The sequence below is a fragment of the Carcharodon carcharias genome, chromosome 15 (genome assembly GCF_017639515.1).
Source record: "Carcharodon carcharias isolate sCarCar2 chromosome 15, sCarCar2.pri, whole genome shotgun sequence".
NCBI classification, from domain to species: Eukaryota; Metazoa; Chordata; class Chondrichthyes; order Lamniformes; family Lamnidae; genus Carcharodon; species Carcharodon carcharias.
This window is the reverse complement of record NC_054481.1, coordinates 44627446-44643005: the sequence shown is the minus strand read 5'-3', so window position 1 is coordinate 44643005 and position 15560 is coordinate 44627446. Positions and strand designations below refer to the sequence as shown.

Genomic DNA, 15560 nt, shown 5'->3' with positions numbered 1-15560 from the left:
TCTTTTTAGTCAATATAACCACCCAGTCCACAGCTTGTTATTTATTTGAAGCCATCACTTGTTTGAATGTACAAGTATTTAACAGGGTGCTTTCTGAAATGGTTGTGGATACTCCGTGATTGTATTATGAATATTGTGAAACAGTTGCATTAACAGACTGGTTGACTTATTCTTCTGATCGCCCGTATATCCAGGTGAGCTTCGCGTTCGTTGTGAACGAATTGAAGCAAACGCGTTTAGTTTTACCAGATCCAATTTAAGACGAACAGGATTTGAAGCATGGAGGCGATCTTCTCTGAGACGCCGAGCAACATTTCCTCTATTGTAAACTCTTCGTCTTCAGTCTCCGAGTCAAGGAATGAGGCACTGATCACATTACTGCTTGGCACCATTCTGACCATGATGTGCCTGATGGGGATTGCAGGTAATGTCTATATCCTGGTGGTGATGACCCTATCCATGAGGTTTACTGGTTCCATGTATGTGTATATTGTAAATTTGGCCTTCGCTGATCTTCTTTATCTCTCCACCATCCCCTTTGTGGTGTGCACCTACTTCATGAAGGACTGGTACTTTGGAGAAGTTGGCTGTAGGATCCTTTTCAGCTTAGACTTTCTGACCATGCAGGCCAGCATCTTCATCCTGACTATTATGAGCACTGAGAGATACCTGGCAGTGGTCAAACCTTTGGATACTTTGAGGAGAAACAGGGCCTACAGAAGGATCATTACTTGTGCAGTTTGGTTCATGTCTTTTGTCCTCGCGCTTCCAAGCATGATAATGATTGATCTCCGAGAATTTGACAAGAATGGGGCAATAAAACGTATGTGCCACTCTACATGGCCACAAAAAGCATACAAAGTCTATCTGACTGTACTTTTCCACACCTGTATATTGGCTCCAGGGATAGTAATTGGATTCTTGTACATAAAGTTGGCCCGTACTTACTGGATGTCCCAAACCACGACTTTCAACAACAGAGAAGTGAAGAGGTCCCCCAAACAGAAGATCCTCTATATGATTTTGACTATTGTCCTTGCCTATTGTGTCTGCTTCTTGCCTTTTTGGGTATGGCAATTGTTCACTCTCTATTACAACGAAACTGCAAATCTTGCTCCCAAAACCACTGCCTATGTTAATTTTTTTGTAACTTGTTTGGCATACGGCAACAGTTGTATCAACCCTTTCCTCTATACCTTACTGACAAAAAATTACAAGGAGTACGTGAGAAATCAGCAAAGGAAATTCCTGGAGTTCTCACAAAGGAAACACTACAGGAATTCATCCCAAAGATCAGTGTCTTCTGGGAGTCAACAGTGCACAGATAATGTGTCACACAACTAAAGAGGACTAGAAAGGAGGCTGGTACAGTTTAAAATGTGAGTATATATCTATATATACGCGCAATTTGTTTTTAATTATTTTTCATTTCCCATTTCAAGTAGGTTCTTCCCGTAAATGGATCATCTCAACATACCAAGGATGATCTTATCTCGCTGCTCATCGTATCATGTGTACGCATGGGTGATATTATCACGCTCCACATCATATAAAGTAATTGAACTAATGTTTGGTATGGTTGGTTTTCCTAATTAGTCTGTTAAATAGGAGAGCCTGGGAAGATAACCTTCCGTTTAAAATACAGGCTCCTTTTTAAGAGCAAAAATACATGACTTAACAAAATCTGGTTTGACTTAAACAAGTGACTCTTAATAAGTAACTTTTTTCAATACCAAATTTCTGTTATTTCTTACAGAAAGTTATTTTGTAAAACACACAAGATTTATTTAAAACAATTCTGCACTGTGGAGGGTACTGTCTTTCGGATGAGACTAAAACAAGTAAAACATCCCATGCATCATTAATTAAGAATATAGGAATGCAAGTATCCTTGCCAGTGTTTATCCTTCAACTTTACTTCACTAAGAATTATCTGGTCATCATCACATTGCTGTTTGTGGGGCCTTGCTGTGCCCATAATGGTTGTGCCATTTCAATAACAATAGTGACTGTGCTTCATCACTTTGGGATGACAGTGATACATAAATGAAGGTCCTTCTTTGAAACATTTGCTTTCTTGACTGATTAAAGTGTATGATTTTAAAACACTGTTGTGAAAAGCAGACAGCAATTTAGATAGAGCATTGCAAAAGGGATATTGTACATGATGTGCTTTGAGGCAAATTGTGGCTCTACCCTAATTTAACATAAGTAGCAGTAAAGACCATTCAGAATTCTGACTCTTCTGGCTTAAGGAGTGCTAAAGTAAATGTTAATCTGAGGGAAAAAAAAGTGATCCCAAATTAACTAACATTTATTTAGAATGTTAGATTGGGTCACCAACTCTTGTCTTAAATATTTAAAAAGCACAATATTTGCATCTGACCCATACCTATCGAAGGTTAGTAGTTTACAGCCACTTGTCAAAGGCTGCTATACATGTTGTTTCATTGTGTTTAGTTAATATTGACAAAAGAATCAGAGGGGAGCTTAGGAGAACTTTTTTTGACAAGTTGTGATGATCTGAATGGTGAAAGCAAATACAATATGAATACTCAATAGAGAATTACAAGGCTCGGAGGAAAGAACAGAGGAGTGGGTCAAATTGGACAGTTCTTTCAAAGGTCCAGCGCAGGCAAGATCGATGATATTGTGCTCTAAGATTCTAAAAATACTCTTTTTTATTCTAAAAAATGATTCAATTGCTTTGTTTGGATATCTGAACGTTTCCATTTTGTAAAAATAATAACATTTAATATTGTACGCTTTTATCAGTGTTTAAAGTACCAATCTGACCAATAGCTACTTACAAATGAAAGAAAATCAGAGTTTATAATGACTGGGTAATAACAATGTAATACTGGGGCTGAACTGAACATTAAAAAACATTGATTAATGTTTACTTCAGATTGTGAATTGAATTTTGATAGTTTATTTGTGAGTGATGGTACAGGACCTGGTATTTTCAGGCTACAGGCAAACTAGCACTTTCATTTTTTACACCAAGCTTGTTGGGTGTTCAGTTGTATAGCTCACTAATCTGGTTCCAACCTGATTCCTGAGCATTTTCTCGGCTTTTGTATCCTCCATATCTGTCACAATGAACACAGGAGAGCAGCTATATTTGAACTAGAAGTGTAAAACAAGGGATTACTTTTATCCCAAATAGTTTTGTTAATAGGATCCAAGCTGGTTGGTGAAGCCAAAATGAAGACACAGAGCTTTCCTCTGCTGACAAAGTTTATTGACTTGTTCAATCTCACAGCTTTCCTCCCACTCAACCCAGGGTCCCAGCTATTTTCTATTTATATATGCTCAAAGACAATTAATGCCCATCACATGTTTCTCTTAACCATAACAATATAATTGACATGACATTAAACAAATCTTAACAATGCACTTGACAAGACATTAACATTTAACATTGTTGGAGCATTGCAAGGACAAGTCATAGTGTGGAACCCCACTGCCTGTTCCCACAACTCTGATCAGTCAAACTGGTACTCCATTAAATAGACTTTACAGCATCGAAACAAGCCATTTGACCCAACTGGTCTGTGGTGTACTTATGCTGCACATGAATCCACATGCTATGCTATAGATGCTGCCTTAATAACACTTCCAAACTGATATAACCAGTATATAGGTGCTGCCTTAATAACACTTCCAAACTGATACAACCAGTATATCAGTGCTGCCTTAATAACAATTCAAAACTGATGCAACGAGTATTGGATAAATACTGATACAAAAGTCTGGTAAAACATTTGAGTCAGGCCGTGCATGATATGACTGTCAAATTCACTGAGGCCATTTGGCTCCTCAAGTCTGTTTTGCCATTCTATAAAATCCTGTATAATCAAACTCTGTACACCCACCTTGACCTCATATCCTTTAATAGTTCTAGTTAACAAAAAATCCATCAATCTCAGATTTCAAATTAACAATGAATTTATATTCAATTGCCATTTGCAGAAGAGATTTCCAAACTTCTAGAACCCTTTTTGTGTGAAAGTATTCCCTAACTTCACTCTGGAAAGACCTGACTCTAATATTTAGACTACATCTCTAGTTCTAGGCTCCCCAACAAACAGAAATAATTTCTATCAGTTTCCCATAATATTTTGAAATTTTCAATCAAATCACCACATAAACTTCTAAATTCCAGCGAATACAACCCAAGGTTGTGCAATCTTTCCTGATTATTTAAGCCTTGATAACCAGGACAGTTTTCTTTGTTGCAGAGTTTATTGACTTATTCAGTCTCACAGCTCTCTTCCCAATCCCCAAGTATCCCAGCTATCCCCTGTTTATGTGTGCTCAAAGACAATTAATACCCAACACTTTTTCTCTTAACATTAACAATATAATTGATATTATAGATTATAATAAATCTATTCTGCACTCTCTCCAAGACCAACCTTTTCTTCCCAAGATGTGGTGTCCAGAACTGAACACAGTTTTCCAGGTGTGCTCTAAATTTGTACAACTGTAGCATAACTTCTGCCCAGTTGTGTTCTCATCTTCTAGGTATAAAGGCCAGCATCCTATTAGCCTTTTTGTTTATTTTCTGTATGGTTCATGATATATAAACAATCTCTACAAGGACTCCTAAGTCTGCACTGTTTCTCTGTTTGCAGCATGTGGGAAGTATCCTGTCCTAACCTTTTCAGCCAAAACATGGATGACCTCACATTTGCTTACATTGAAATTCATTTGCCACAGTTTTGCCCAGTTAATCTATTAATATTCCTTTATAATTTTTATACTTTCATTTTTGTGTTAACTGCAAAATTGGATATATGGCTTTTTACTCCCTTATCCAAGTTGATAATAAGTATAGTGAATAGTTGAGGCTTCAACACAAATCCCTGCAAGACACCACTGGTCATGTCCTGCCAATTAGAATACCTGCCCATTATCACTACTCTCTGTCTCTTTCTGCTCAGCCAAAGTCCTAACCAGGTCAATAACTTGCCTTCAATTCCATAATTTTCAATGTTAGCTAACAGTCTAATATGAGGGACTTCATCACATGCTTTCTGGAAATCCATGTAAATAACGTCCAAAGAAATTCCACTATTACTTTAGTACCTTGCTAAAAAATCAAGATGCCTTTCATGCTGGTTTAAGTTTACACAAATTGTCATACAACCCCAGTGGGAAGCAGCATTTTGTAAAATTTACTGTTCATTTTTTTTAATAGAAGGGCAGTAACTGCCCCTGGTTCTGTTAAGATTGTAAAACATTCCTGCCTGGAGGATGCTGCATTGCTCAGTCTTCAAAAGAGTACAAGAGCAGGGAGGTTATGCTGAATTTATATAAGACACTGATTGGACCTCAGCTGGAGTATTGTATACAGTTCTGGACACCACACTATAGGAAGGATGTGAACACATTGGAGAGAGTGCAGAAGAGGTTTACAAGAATGGTTCCAGGGATGAGAAACTTCAGCTATGAGGATAGATTGGAGAGGTTGGGGCTATTTTCCTTGGAGACAAGAAGGCTAAGAGGAGATTTCATAGAAATGTTCAAAATCATGAGGGGGCTGGACAGAGTAGATAGGGAGAAGCTGTTCCCACTCATAAAAGGAACAAGAACAAGAAAGCACAGATTTAAAGCAAATTGCAAAAGAAGCAAATGTGATATGAAAAAAAGACTTTTTCACCTAACTGTTGGTTTGGGCCTGGAATGCACTGCCTGGGAGTGTGGGAGGAGAGGGGGGGCAGATTCGATCGAGGCATTCAGGAGGGTATTAGATGATTATTTGAATAGAAACAATGTGCAGGGGTACGGGGAAAAGGCAGGGCAATGGCCCTATGTCATAATGCACATTTGGAGAGCCGGTGCAGACAAGAAGGGCCAAATGGCCTCCTTCGGTGCTGTTAAAATTCTGTCATTCTGTGATAGGAAACAGATCACAACTGATCTTAGTGTAATTTCAAAATGAGGTACGGTGATCTTCCAGGTATCTGTCACATTCCCTGTAGACCTATAGCTGCAGCCTTAACTTCAGCAGAAAGAGAGTTTGCTTGTATTGGGCCTCCCACTTACTCAGCAGATCTCAAAACAATTTACAGCCAATTTACAGCAATTTCTGAAGTATAATCAATGTTACAATGTAGGAAGGACAAGTGGCCAATTTCCACCCATCAACATTTCACAATGACCAGATAATTGTTTTTGTGATGCTGGCTGTGGAATAAATGTTGGCTGGGACACTGGGAACAAGTCTCCTTGCTGTTCTTGAAATAGTACCATGGGAGCTTGTAGGGCCACCTGAAGGGGCCCATGGGGCCTTGGTTTAAAGATATCATTGGGAAAAAAAGCTCCACTGGAACTTCAGCTAGAATTTTCTGCTCAAGTCTCGGGAATGGGACTTTGAATCCACAACTTTTTTGTGTTAAGAGACAAGAGAGCCAAAAACTGAGCTAGGGAGTGAGAGTTAACTGAATGGAGTGCAATCTTCTCATAGCCTCCAATTGTTAGTTTAAAAAAAATGCCTGGGCTAATCAGCTCTGTGACATGAAGAATTAGTTCAGATGGCCCGCCAGGACATTAAAAGGCTTGAAATTTCAAAATTTGCCTGGGCATTCGTTGAGGCTATGCTGAACCGGATATAAAGCTAACAAAACTGGAAGACCACCCTACTCTGGTAACCAACAACAAATTAACGCCAGTTTGCTGGTGTTAACATGTTCTTCTACACCTCATCTTAACTTCGGGTACCAGCAAAATCGTTTGGCACTTCGGTCAAATATATGCAGGAATAAATATTACTTTGTAACAAAATAAACTGTATGGAGTGTTGACTGTTGGCGAGGCTAGACCAGTCAAAGACATAAATATCCAACAAGCTAAAACAATAGAAGCAATGAGTAAGGGTAAAATATTTATTTCAGTTTGAAAAACTTGAAACTTTCACTGAAGCTGCATATTTCACCAAAATTGAATCACCAGGCATTGCAGACATGAATCTAAATACTGTATTTTGAATTAAATGTTATTCTCTCTCTCTATAACTATATACTCTACGGCTGGGTCACTTTGTAAAATGTTTAATTAATTTAACTTTGCAGTATCTAAATAATTTTCTTTGACAGCTAAATATTTAAGTAAAAAGGATTCCCCGCTTAAATTAACGTACACATCCTACTTAAAGGGTGCAAAGCTGCTCTTCAAATGTTACTTTAATGTTAGTTGGGTAATAAAGTACAGCTGCTCATTCTGTTTTGCTGCACATCACAATACGGAATGTTGACTCTGTCCTTTGTTTAGAGGTGAGATGAATAAACTCGGTAATCAAGAAATGTGGTAGATTGCGACTAAACTGACGAAAGGAGTGTGAAAACATAATCGTAATTGAAAAATAATCGATTTCCACTGATTTTCTAATCTTTAAGCTTTGCTTCAAACTTCTAGAAACTCCCTAAATAGGTTTAGTGCTACATTCAATTCACTAATATATTTGAAGGATACAACACAGATCCCATCTATCCGATATGGAGACTTAAACCTAGGCGCCCATTGTCTGGTCGGAAGCTTGGGGAATTTGAAAAAGATTTTCTCTCTTCTCTTGCTCGCAGACTTTCAGGAGGAAAATGTATCTTTAGCTAAAGCAAAACGTTGAAATTTAATTATTAGTTACGACAAATTAAATAAAGTAACGTGTCCGGGTCTAGGGGGCGAGGGAAGAGACCAATGGTCTTTACTTAAGGAAAGATGTGCGATTTACGTCAAAACCATTTTAAAATTATCGATAAATGTTCTAACATTTTCTCTAATGCGACTGTGTTTCAGTCAAGAAAATATACAGCTACAACCAAACATAATGCACAAGCCAAGGTCTCTGCTATAGTTTAAATTTATTGTAAGGATAAAAACGCTTAAAATGTGAAGATTATACATTTTAAAAGTCATAAAAACAACTGAAATCTGCTTAGCATTCATATTAGAACAGCTTTTTCGAAGGGTATGAGACTTACTGTTTTGCCAAAGTGAAATTTCAAAGCTTAGTAAATTTCTAATTTTATCAAAGGCTTAATTAATTTATTGGCAGTTTCTAATATTAAGTATTCCACAAAATATGTCAGTCTGTGTTTAACTATCTTTCTTCTTGAATGAGTCCAACTTATTACAGTCATTTACACGTTCATGTCTCTATAAGGTAATGGATTGGAACACTGTAACAAATAAAGAGTTTTCACAAAGGCAAGGAAAAACTTTGGACTTCACCCTTTAATATTTGGCTAGCGGAGGATCATTAGAACGTAATTATCTTGGTATAGGTTTAGTACGACCAAACTGAATTGGCAAACAGAATGGGACAGAGGCAACACTGTGTATGAAACATGTTCAGCAGTTCTAATGGAGGACATTTGTCTCAAGAATTTGAAGACATGAGTACAATGTTAATCAGCCTCAAGAAAAAAACAGATGAAAAGATTTTCTCTGTCCTCTTGCTCACAGAGAAAAGGTTTAGAGCAAACTTTCAGGGGGAAAATAGATATTTTTTATTCATTCACAGGATGTGGGCATCAATGGCAAGGCCAGCATTTACTGTCCATTCCTAATTTCCCTTGAGGAGGTTGCAGGTGAGCCATCACCTAAGCAACAGAGTGGCTTGCTCAGCCATTTTAGAGGGCAATTAAGAGTCAAGCACTTTTCTGAAAGTCTGGAATCACATATAGGCCAGGCCAGGTAAGGACAACAGATTTCCTTTCCTAAGCAACATGTGGAATTAACTAACTCCATTCTGGTTAAGAATGGATGAGGGTTTTAGGAATGAATGTGGACAGGAATACTCAAATAAATGACTGTTTTGATAAAGGAAGAGTTAAGTGCACAAAGTAACCATCTAGGGTTGTAGAATGGAAATGCAGAATGGATAAATATGCTAGCCCTTTATTTGATTCAATTTGAAGGAGATGGGAGAGGAGGTATAATTTTTGTCAGAAGATTTGAATACATTGAATCCACAATGATTTATAGTCCTCTCCATTGGCAACCACAACCATCTGGTACCCTCATGTATGACCCAAGGCAGTAATATAATAAGCTATTCACCCTCAAAGGGCATCACATTAAGCATAATACAGCTTTGACACAACATTCACTCACACCCTTTTCAGAAGTCACCAGATGCCAATCTGAAGCAGGAGTCCGCTTTTATTGCTTTCCTTCTACCCAAAACTTATGTCAGCTGAGACAAATTAACTCAGCACAGACACTACGAGCCAACCTGGCTCTCTTGTAGATATAGCTTCATGGTGCACCAGGAGATGGTGCTACTCACTTAGCCATCAAGGGTTCATGGTTTACCAGAAAATGAATTACAGAATAATGTCAGATATATAACATTTTTTTAATGACCAATCAAGTTATTTTGACTTTGGGTGATAGTTTAAAATGATTGAGGTGTGCAACAGCTGAATTGATTATCCCCTTTTTTATTATCCAATGTCAAAATTATCCCATGATTTTTATGCTGCACAAGTTGAGAGTGTTAGATGTGGCACTGAATAACTTGTTGATTTTTAAACACAGGCTGCTTGTTACAAACAACCTGAACATCGCCGATATTTATGAGATATTCAAGCAGTCGCTGAGGAGCCTCTGTGCAGGTCACCTGCATGCCATCTTCTGGGTGCCAGATATCAGTTCAGTAATCATAGCAAGAGCACGGAATTGAAAGGTTGAAAACTGTACCAATGCAATGCTTACAAATTTTTCTATTATGAGCTATTAATATCAAGTCTTGAATGAGTCAGTTTCCATCAGCTCAATAAAAGCCATCATTCTTTGGTCCTGTCAACACCCATCCCTCTGGCTCTAAACCATCAAACCCACTGGTTGCATGATGGTGTGTAATTATGGTGGTCTACGAGACCCTAAGCTGAAATTTCCTACCTCTTCTCCTGCACTTGCCTTCTCCTGTAATATTGCCTGTTTCCCTAACCATCCTTGCCCTTCCTTGGCAGAATCCATAAACTATTCCTTCTTTACTGTTAAAACTTATCTCCCTCATACTTTTTCTTGGCTTAATTTCCTCCACTTTTCACAAACTCCAGTTGATCCAGATTAGCTTGGCTGAAGATTCTTGAACACAGAGTGCTGCACAATCATTATCACTAACCCTAACCAAGCTCTCTGTCCCCCGTGTCACTGGTTTCAAGGTTCTTATCCTTGATTTCAAATCTTTCCATGATTTTGCTCAGCTTATCTTCACCATTGGAATGTCCCAACAGACCCCTTCCATCCTCCAACCCTGTTCAATTGCTTATTGCCTGTATCCCATTCACTCAATTGGGGGTTTGTGCCGGTTACTGCTCAGCGGGGTTTTTTTTGGAATTTCCTCTCAAAATCACACTGCCTTGTTAGGTTCCTTTCCTTCTTTCTCTAAAAATTATCATTATGACTCTGCTTTCAGCTGCTTCTCTATTAACCTCTTGATGATCTCTCCCTTTGTGAAGTGCTCAGATGTTCTTTTACATATTGACTGTTGATAATTATTATGGAAAGTGCTGTGGAAAACTGTCTCATTAGTGAAATACCATAAATAAATGTTCCATCTCTTTATGGAAACAGCTTTTTGTGGTTTTTTGCATGTTGAAGGGGTGCTGCTGATTGGACCTCATTCACAAGAAAATTCAGTTGCAACATTTCTCAGTTACAAGTTAGATATTTATGTACCACAGATCCTTCCAATGTATCTTCATCTCAAAGTAATGGGAAAATAAGAGGTTGCAAGGCAATGGAATTCTCTTTGTTGTCTCTTCTCAAGAAGTCCCTCGTGATATAGAACTGGAAGTGTCCATGACATTTTTTTTTGGCAGGGGTTAGAATATAGGGGGTGATGCTAAGCAGCCTTATGTTTCTAATCAGCAGCGAGATTCCCATCATTTTGAAAATGTGAGTTGCCTCAAGCACTTTGGCTGGTTAGCACTAAGATATCCTAGCTGCTTGCATCTTACAAAATACAAGTCATATATTTTCATGGTAGTCAACTGCAAAGGGTTTAATGATGAACTTGCTGAAATTAAAGTCATAATCACATTCCTTCTGTGGGAACACCATGATCTATCAACACCAGGAATGATGCCAATGTGAAAATAGAAATAGACTACCCCATAAAATTTGCTAGTATATGAGCCAGAGAATACTGTTGGAGGGTACTGTGCTGTTGTCTCAGAGTTTCCACTTTTCTGTCCCAGTCTACTTCTGTCCCTTTTTTTCTCTTCCCTTTCTTTCTACTACACTCTCCTGCTTCTCTGCCAGTTTCTTCTTTCTTCTAGGTGGGAGGTGGTGGTGCCCGGTATGTCTGGCAAAGGAACCAACTGAGTGGGGATTCTGGGGAAACCATGGCCCTCATCAGCTCCCTTCTCACGCTAACTCACCATTTATTTATACTTCCTTCACCAATAACAACTTGCATTTATATAACATGTTTAACATGGTAAAACATCCTAAGGTGTTTCACAGGAGCATATAAAGCAAAATTTGGCACAAGCCATATTAGATATTGGGGCAGATGACCAAAAGCTTTGTCCAAGAGGTAGGTTTAAAGGAGCATCTTAAAGGAGGAGAGAGAGGCAGAAAGGCAGAGAATTCACCCGTCACTTCCTTTCTTTTTACCATTATGCCCTCCCCCTCTTACCACGTGCTCAATCTCATTTCTATGTTTCTCTCTTATCCTTTGTGCTATAGATTCAATCTACATGTGGTGCTGCTGCCACAGCATTCCGGACCTCAGCACTATCGTACTCCACAGCAGAGTACTGTGCTGTGGCCTGTCTGGCAAAGATCATCACACACATACATCTTGTTGACACTCAATTGAACGCAACAATGCACATCATAACTGGAACTCTCTGCTCAACACCCCTCCCCTGACTTCCTGGCCTCGCAAACATCACTCCCCGACATATTTGCTGACTGACGAAATCCACAAGCTGATTGAAAACATCTGCACCCCACTTACCGCTCCATGATGACCCGCTTACCCCACCTACTGCCCACCTTTCATCACGGTGCCCCATATGGAGTTCCTGAGCAAGGTCTACCAGCAGACATCCTCTGGATCAAGGAATGGGAAACACGGGAAGGCACTAATAAGTTCCTTGTGACAAACCCAATCTGTTAAATGGCAGGCTTTGAACTGCCACAGAAAAAGTGGTCTTTGCTAAACAGGTTCAGGACAGGCCAGGGCCCCTGTGCAGCCAACTTCCATTGCTGGAGCCTCAGTACAAGCCCCTTATGCACGTGTGGAGGGACAGAAACAATGCTGCACATTACCGAGTCGTGTCTCCTCTACAGACTAATCACCTTAATTCAGCAAATGAGGCAGCTATTGCGTGGCCTCAGGGATATGCATTCACTAAATAAATAAATCATCCTCTGCCCTTGTCCCATTGTCTATCTTGTCACCATTAACCCTCCATCCTCTCCATTCACTCATTCCCTCAAAAGTAGGTGTTGAAAGACCCTTCAATCTTCTTTCGTTACTTTTTTCTCTCAAAGAGACTATTTGTTTACAACATTCAAGTTACTTTTTTTTAAGTGTTAGCAATTAAAGTTATGTGCCAGGAGTTCCAATGGGGCTGATAGGGTTTTGCCCTGAATTGCAGCCCCAACTCTCATTAGTAGTTCCCTTTGCAACTGCCATCCCTGGCCTGAAGGATACTTTGGGCTGGTATATCTTTTAGGCAATGGACTGGTGGTGTTACAGAATTACCAACTCAAGGAATTTAATAAATATGAGATACCCCCAAAATGCTTCTGATAATGAGTCAGGTATTTTATGAACATAAGGACTGTAGACTGAGTAGCATTAGTGGGGATTGATTCATTAGTGTTACAGTGACCTTGATATCTGGGATCAATGGAAGGAAGTTCAGGGTTTAGCAGTATTATCATGAGGGCACCAGGGTCTTAATATTCTAGGGAGCAGTCCAATGGTTTAGTGAACAATGCATTGGGAAGTCCTAGGAGCTCTGGGGAGAAAGGTGGCATCTGACACCACTGAGGAAGGATTGTTTCTGGTCAACAGCCAGGTACAAAAATAGGTGAGTGAATGTGCTTGTGCGTTTGCTTGTGTGTTTGTGTATGATTCTCATGCTGCCTAGCCTTTGTGTATGCCCAAGTATGCTGGATGGGCTCTGTACTCTGAAGAAATAAGACTTTTGTGTGAAAAGAAAGGTATTTTGTACATGATAATGACTGCAACACATTCAACCCCAGTATCTGAGGGGGTAATCTAAAGACATCACAAGGCCTAGGAGCACTGGGGTGGTTTCGGTATCAAGAGACATTGGGAATGTGGTCCTGAGGATTTTAGAAAGACTTGCCTTTACATAGTACCTGCTACAACCTCACAACACCCCCAAAACACTTTACAATCAATGATCTAACTTTGAAGTGTAGTCACTCTTGTAAGTGTAGAAAATGTAGCAGTCAATTTTCACACGGGAAAGAGCAATGAGATACTGGCCAGATAATCTGTTCTTTCAGTGATGTTATCACAGGACGTCTGAGTATAACTCCATTTCCCTTATACGAATAGTTTCATGGGACCTTTTACATCCACCTGGGAGGATTGATCGGGCTTCAGTAAAGCCTCATCTGAAAGATGGCACCTCTGATAGTGCAGTATTGCACTGGAGCGCCAGCCTAGATTTTTGTGCTCAAGTCTTTGGAATGAGGTTTAAATACATAACTTTCTGATTCAGAGGCAAGAGTGCTAGCAACTGAGTCAGATCTCGGGAACTGGTAGTGGCAGTTTGGATTTGGGGTCCCCTTCAGCAAGACTGATAAGCATTCAACATCAGAGGGGAAACTCTCAGTAATGGAGGTTGCTGGCATCTAGCTGTTTTGGGAGCAGTCTTTCATAGGCTTGTAAGGGAATGGGGCCCAGCAGAATCAAAGTACAAATAGCTGACAATCCCTTTAAAACAGTGCAGTCAGGCCCCAACCCTCGTCATATCCTACCCATCCGCCTCCAGTCTTGACCCATCCATAGCCCACTTTGTACCCTCAAGGATCTCTGCCCACCACTTTCCCATTGTTAGTCAGTTCCTGTTCTTATGCTCCTCCTGTAAAGCATTTCAGCATAAATTTTCTGTTCCTTAAAATTGATGGACAATAAATCACTGTCTTGGGATGCACAATTTCCTGATATGTATTTCCAGTGTTTGCCAGGAGTACAGCAAGAGAAAATTTACTCTTTAACGTACTGTTAATAAGTTCTTCTGCACACAGTCTTTACCAAATGTAAGTTTCCTAAAGCCTCAAAAATGGATCCAAACAAGATTTTTAATAATATTTTCAACAGCCACAAACATCAATCCATTCCTGATGAATAATTTTTTTGTTTTCCTCACTAAGTGTCAACAAAGAAAACACGGTAACAGATATTCCTGTCCACAGGTGCATGAAGAATTAGTATATTTATACAAATGCATTCATTTGCCTGAAATAAAATCTTCAAGAATTCAGTCCCCATTGCCTTTGAAACATTCCAGCACTACAGATTACTGAAGCATCCTGAGAAATTATGTATACTCCACATCATCAGGTTAAACAATCCAAATTCCATTCGCAGATCATTGATCTGATATTGTTGCCCAGAGCTAAGTCCAAGTCTTTGACAGAGGTTGAGGTCTTCACATATTTAAAAAAAACATTCACAAAGGCATTAAAAATCATTAAGGAAAATTTAATGATAAATGTAATCATGTTACTATTTTGCTTGCACTCTTATTTTAGAATTTAGAAATTTCAGTTGCTGAGAAAAGTAGAAGGAGAGTTTAATTAAAGCAGACCATAGGTAGTTTCAAATGGAGCTGCAGGAACTTAATAGAGTCAAAAGAAAGTAAATAATGCCATATCTTAAATCTGTTTGAAGTATTTTTGCAGAACACTGCCTATATTATGCATTTGTGTGTTTTAAAATCAGAATGAGCACAGTTAACTTATCACATTATTACCATGTGAAATAAACTACATTTTTTCTATTTCATTGCAGGAATATCTTATACGAGCCATACTTCTTCCTAAGAGTATTGCCCATTTTCAACCAATAGTTTCCAGCTAAATCTACTGGTACTCCCCTACCTTCAACCTGCCTTAGCTCTACGCGCTGTCCCATCAGAAGCAGTGGCAGTTGCAGTAGTAGGTTGAAATCTCTTGGATCCACAATTGTTTACACACTAAATGCAGAAGATATTCACACTAAGTGTAGTTGGACTGAATCAAACTATGAGTTTCTTTTCATTACAATATATTTGAGCTTCAAAAAACTCAATCCATTGGAAACCGGCAAACAAATGGCTTAGTAAACCCATAAAAAAAAATTTTTGTTAACAATTTAATTAAAGGGTATTGATATAGAAATTCCCTCATCCAAAAGTGTTATTTTCATTCCAACTAAGCCAATTTCTTCCACTTTTGTGTAAGCCTACAGCCTACAAAGTCAACGTAACTACTTGTTTTCACAAACACAGCGAATATTAACACCACTATTTCAGTGAATAAGTTGGAGGAGGGGTTGGATGTACAGCAAG

The 15560-nt window shown here is 38.9% G+C and overlaps 1 protein-coding gene across 1 annotated transcript; it reads left to right on the top strand.

Moving 5' to 3' along the window:
• The first annotated feature begins 279 nt into the window (after positions 1-279).
• LOC121288371 (urotensin-2 receptor) lies at positions 280-1344 on the top strand. Its single transcript, XM_041206924.1, has one exon. It carries the CDS (start codon positions 280-282, stop codon positions 1342-1344), a length of 1065 nt encoding a protein of 354 aa, XP_041062858.1.
• The last annotated feature ends 14216 nt before the right edge of the window (positions 1345-15560 follow it).

What these genes read in the sequence shown, in the direction of transcription:
- LOC121288371 (XM_041206924.1), top strand. Translation starts at nt 280, where the DNA reads ATGGAGGCGATCTTCTCTGAGACGCCGAGCAACATTTCCTCTATTGTA.